The sequence below is a fragment of the Mytilus galloprovincialis genome, chromosome 1 (assembly GCF_965363235.1).
Source record: "Mytilus galloprovincialis chromosome 1, xbMytGall1.hap1.1, whole genome shotgun sequence".
NCBI classification, from domain to species: Eukaryota; Metazoa; Mollusca; class Bivalvia; order Mytilida; family Mytilidae; genus Mytilus; species Mytilus galloprovincialis.
In genome coordinates this window covers 64,748,950-64,754,133 of record NC_134838.1, presented here as the reverse complement: position 1 = coordinate 64,754,133, position 5,184 = coordinate 64,748,950, and the positions used below count along the sequence as shown (strand labels likewise).

The following is a 5,184-nucleotide window of genomic DNA, read 5'->3' as shown; positions in this document are numbered from 1 at the left end:
TTATTCATTTTGTACCTTAAACAGGCCGTTAGATGTTTCGTTTGTTTTACATTTGTCATTTCGGGAATTGAAGACTATGCAGTACGAAATTACTCATTGTTGAAGCCCGTACGGGATCTATAGTTGTTAAATCATGTCTCATTTGGTCTCATTTGGAGAATAGTCTCATTTGCAATCATATCACATCCTCTTTTTTTTTATATGGAATACTTTTGAAGTGTTTGGTACGTTGCAAGGGAAAAAAGGGGGTATAGGTACAAAACTTATAATGTAATAGATATTAACCAGGGTAAAATACACAACAACAGATAATACTATGGAAGCAGTAATTATTGTGAAAAAAAACCCAAAAGCAACGAGTAGTCTATAAATAAACCTGAAGTATCCGCAAATTCAATTTGTGGTCATATTTAACTGTAGTGTTCTATTGCTTTGGTTTGATACCTCACCCAATATGATAGTTTAAAAAATATTTTTTAAGTATTGTTCTGCATAACACTTGATTTTTACCTGAAATTGAAATTTTTCATAAGGTTTAGGTGCTCTAAATATTTTATATAACATTGTATAAGAACAACCATTACTTAAGCCAAAACAGTATCTTTTGTATTTAGGTCGAGTTTAGAAATAGAAAAAAATGTCAAAATTTAAACCCTTCCAAATTTGCACAGATTTCTACATATGACCTTTGATTTCAATTAAAACAAAATGTGACCATATCAAGTCATGACGACAGGCATATTGGTATAGTACAAGGTTTCCTCTTTCCAATGATATATTATATAGGTGTGTGTTCGGTGGGGAGATTAAATTAAAAAAAATATGCCTTCAGTCACCGCACTATAGGGTATGACTGATGCTAAGGCAATATGCAACTCCCTGTTGTAAAGCCAAGGAAGTCTTATTCAAATATGATTCAACTAGGTTGTGTAATATGAAATATAAGCTTTAACTTTACAGAAATAACTACTAACAACATATCAATTTCTAAACTTTTTTTACAAATTTCAAACGTCTGTTGCTCTTGGCAGGGTATTCAGTTTCATTTTTGCATTGCGAAGCCAATATAATTCGTTTAGCCATAATATATTAAATTCAAGTGTTGTTGACTTGCAATTCAGGTTTTTGATTGGAAGCAAATGTACAGGAATCATCTCTTTAGTGGCTGTTTTCAGCCATATCTTACTTTTTCCTTTTTTCGTTGACTTTTTTTTATGAATTTTGTTTAAATGGGGAATCGAATCTGTAGTAGTCTGTCAAATCTATTCATAGATTTCTAGATTTAGATGATTTTATAGCTTGACATTAGACTTATACCCTTAACTAATGTTGAATATCATACGTCATCATGAAACGAATGTTGCTCTCAAGTAATCATGGTTTATTATCGTAGTTTAAGATCTAGAAAAGAAGAGAAGAAGAACAGCAACATACATAAGACGTGACATATCATTTTTGTTCATCTAAATTGTTTTAATCCTCTTCTTCCAAATTCATGAATGAAACCCGTGTTTGAGGTGTCTGTTCCTTTTTGTATTGGTTTTGTCTTTCCCTTTAAATTAGGTTGTGTGCATTTTTTTATGAATACACAACTGCATCTTGGCAGAGCTGCTATGAAAGGAAAAGAAAGAGGATATATTTCAACAATTCATGACACAAAATCACTACGCACAAAAGAGAAGAAAAAAACAGTAAAAAGGCACTTTTATTGTTGGTGGTCTTTCCAGATACAGCCTAGATAAAAAAAAAAAAAAAATCATCAGGTCTCACTGTGAGACATATTATCTGTCTAAAAGGACTAATGGATTGTTTTTGTTTGATTAATCTAGAGGCAAAAGGAGGAATCATATTCAGAACAATAGAGAGCTCATTTAACCCAATATGTTTGAAGAAAAACGAATGTCAAATGTTGAGTGATGGATTTCAGTTAAAATTAACCATCACTTAAAATATATTGTATATTGGGTAAGGACAAAACGTTTTCCTCACATAACTAGCCGTTTACTTTTTTTACAAATGGTTTAACTTGTGAAGGCAGTGATATTTACCAAACACGGTACATTAGGTTTTGTTCCACTTCAAGAGGGAATACAAATAAGACGATGGGTGTATGAGTGCCAATGGAACAACAATGCACGAGAAGATAATAATTAAAGGTTAATGTACGACCGTCAACACGGAGCCTTGGCTCATACTGAATAGCATTCTATAACGAACCCCAAAATGACGTCCATACGAACATGACGAAATTCAACGTTGGACAATGTTAACCCTTACACCATACGGAAAACAACTTTCATGTACTCAAGATCTATTCCTGACTTAGTACACGAACCTATCTCATTCTCTATATGTCTTTATCTACTTCTTAATTTAATTTCAATACTAGTGTGTATAAACATTAGCGAGGATCTGAAATCGATAATATTTGTTTAATAGTGCAAACGGAAGCAGTATGTGTATATTTTCTTTAAAAAAAATTATTGAAACTGATAAACATTTATAACAAATTTATTACAATTAATTTTGTGATCGTGTGGATTCAAGATTACATGATATGTTTTGAAATGCACAGAAGAAATTTGTTAAAGACCAGTCTTGAAGACTTCCCATCATAAATGGTGGAATGAAATCATTTACCAAATGTACATGCGCATACAGTTTCTCAAAAACTTTAGTATCTACTTTTGTCAAAGCACATGTTGTACTTGCAAGCATATCGTCAGCACTTAATGCATTGTCATCACTTAATTCACAACCTTTCGACTTCAAAGAAGATGCGCATTCACTAACCATTCGATTGGCTTTCGTTATACTTTTTAACTTTCCCATAATGCTCTTTGATCGAGTCATGTGTTCAAGTTCATTACACACATATTTAAAAGCTTGTTGTCCACATGCTTTTGTGCATTTAATATCTTTTGGATGTAAGTCAGGTGACAAGTAGGAGTCACAACCTACCGTAGGACTTCCGAAAAAATCGTTTAACTCCTCGTCACTTTCGCATAACTCACTAAGCGTTAGGGTACGCCCATTTCGTAATGCAACTATGGCAACGTTTTTCTCAAAGCATTTATTTGATGAGTTTCGCATACAGACGGATTCAATATGATGCTCGCGATCTTCTTCATCATCTAGAAGCCATTGTTCTTGCACACCGATATCTTTCAAAGCTGTCGAAGTTACAAAAGAAGCCATTTCTTTTGCTTCATTTTTATAGATGTTTTCGAAGAGATCGGATAATGGTTCAATCAAATGTTGATAAAGTTGTAGTTCGTAAAATACCCATACATTGTTCAGGTTGATTGTGGTGCAGTTGGCTTTCTTGTTGAAGGATTTCTGTTTAGATAACAATTGAACTAATGACTGACATTGGTCATAAATATGTTGCATTACTTCTTCTTTTATCATATTTGTAAACCCCTTTTCAGGTGACTCTGCGTTTAGTTCAGTACTCACATTTTCGTAAGGATTACCCGTTGCTTTTTGCTTTTCCATTTGTTGAGACGGAAGTGAAAAATCAATCATTTCCATAAAAAATGGGACATTTTCGGATCGTTTCCTGTCAATAAGTGCTTTTTGACTCAGAAAATTTCTTATTTTCTTCACTGTTGATGCACAGAAAGTAGTGTATGTTTGTGCAGATTCAGTTGATTTGTCACTTAAGATTTGTTGAATCCTTTCATTCAAAGTTAACCATTTCTTTGGTTTTGGGCTATTTCCAAGGATATCGGTTGACAAGCGCTCCCCACATTTAGGTACATCATAGCCTGTACTTTCACCGGAGGCCTTCAGATCATTACACGCTTGGATTATGGCTTCACGTACGGACGTGATTTTCACTTTTCCTTCAAACATGCTTTGCATAGCTGACTTGTCGGCACGCAAATTTTCTTTCAGTGTTACATAAGTGTCATGTTTTTCGTTATGTAAAATCTTAACTTTTTTCCTCCTTTTCGTTCTTGTTGTTACGTTCTTGATAGATTCACGGATGCATTGTAGTTTAAGAATCGACGAATTTACTTCATCTCTTTTCTTCCTCCATTCTTTTAAATGTAACTTACTTTCGTTTGCGACACTATTGCGGGTCATGTCGACACAACTTTGGAATGTTATCAGACGATCTGTCAATATTCTGATTTCTCGGTTAACATCATCAAGAAGTTCCATTAAGAATTTGTCAGTGCAATGCTTAACATTACTATAACTTTCAAAATTTTCAGTTCGCAACAAATTTTCTCTATATTCCCGAAGGTTTTTTTCTGATTCCATTAATTGTTTATCTTTATCAATTGTTAAATTGTTCATATATGTGATTCTATGTTCCACGTCGTCTAGGGCATCCTTTAGACAAGTTAGGTCTTCGTCTTTGAGAAGGACGAGAGGTAAAACATGTAAATGTAATATGCGTAATATTTCCCTGGACACGTCGTCTACACTGCAATTCTTTTTATCACGTTTGTGAATAAGATCGATAACAGCATTAAACAGTTCGCATTCTTCTAAACGGTCATCTTCAAAGACCACTCTAGGGGAACCAGAACCACCAGGGGAACTAGAACCACCTAGTTGACTTTTCCGTTCCCAAAACACATTTCTCAAATCACAGTCTATCTGAATAGTTTTTATAATCAGGCTTTTAAACCAAATGGCTGGTTCGATTTGGAAGTCTGATTCGATGTTGTTCACCACTGGCATATAAAAATCCTTTAAAGCGATGCCGGAATATTGACACGTTTTACCGCGGTGTTGTAGTACAAGTTCCATCTTCATTGTAAACTGAATACAACTAAACACACAGGTTTACTTAATAAACCTTAAAGACGTAAGTGTAAGTTTCTCTCGGTTTGTCAATGGCTTATATTTTTGTTTACAAAGATCATTATATGATCTGTGTATGAGTAGTTACTTTCTGGAAATGCCTAATGTACGTTTCACTCGTGTATTTATTACATGTTCCTGGTATAAATAAACACAAACCACTTGTTCTATTTTAACAAGGAAGTTTTTATTGGTGTTACTATGAAAAACCACAAGTTACTATACTTTAATTTGTTTCCTCATATTGTCGTAGGCAGGAAAACGCTTTTAAAATCGTAATTGATTTTTATTCATGTGTGTTGTTTTAAAATGAACACTTAAGGATAGCTAGTAAAAACCTTCTAAACAGCATGGAGGTGTCAT

The 5,184-nt window shown here is 33.8% G+C and overlaps 1 protein-coding gene across 1 annotated transcript; it reads right to left on the bottom strand.

The window, feature by feature from the left end:
• Window positions 1–2,495: 2,495 nt before the first annotated feature.
• Window positions 2,496–4,956, bottom strand: LOC143081604 (uncharacterized). The gene has a single exon (XM_076257390.1). It carries the CDS (start codon window positions 4,771–4,773, stop codon window positions 2,521–2,523), a length of 2,253 nt encoding a protein of 750 aa, XP_076113505.1. The 5' UTR covers window positions 4,774–4,956; the 3' UTR covers window positions 2,496–2,520.
• Between the last annotated feature and the right edge of the window lie 228 nt (window positions 4,957–5,184).

Excerpts from the sequence above, each read along its gene's own strand:
- LOC143081604 (XM_076257390.1), bottom strand. The coding sequence starts at position 4,773 with ATGAAGATGGAACTTGTACTACAACACCGCGGTAAAACGTGTCAATAT.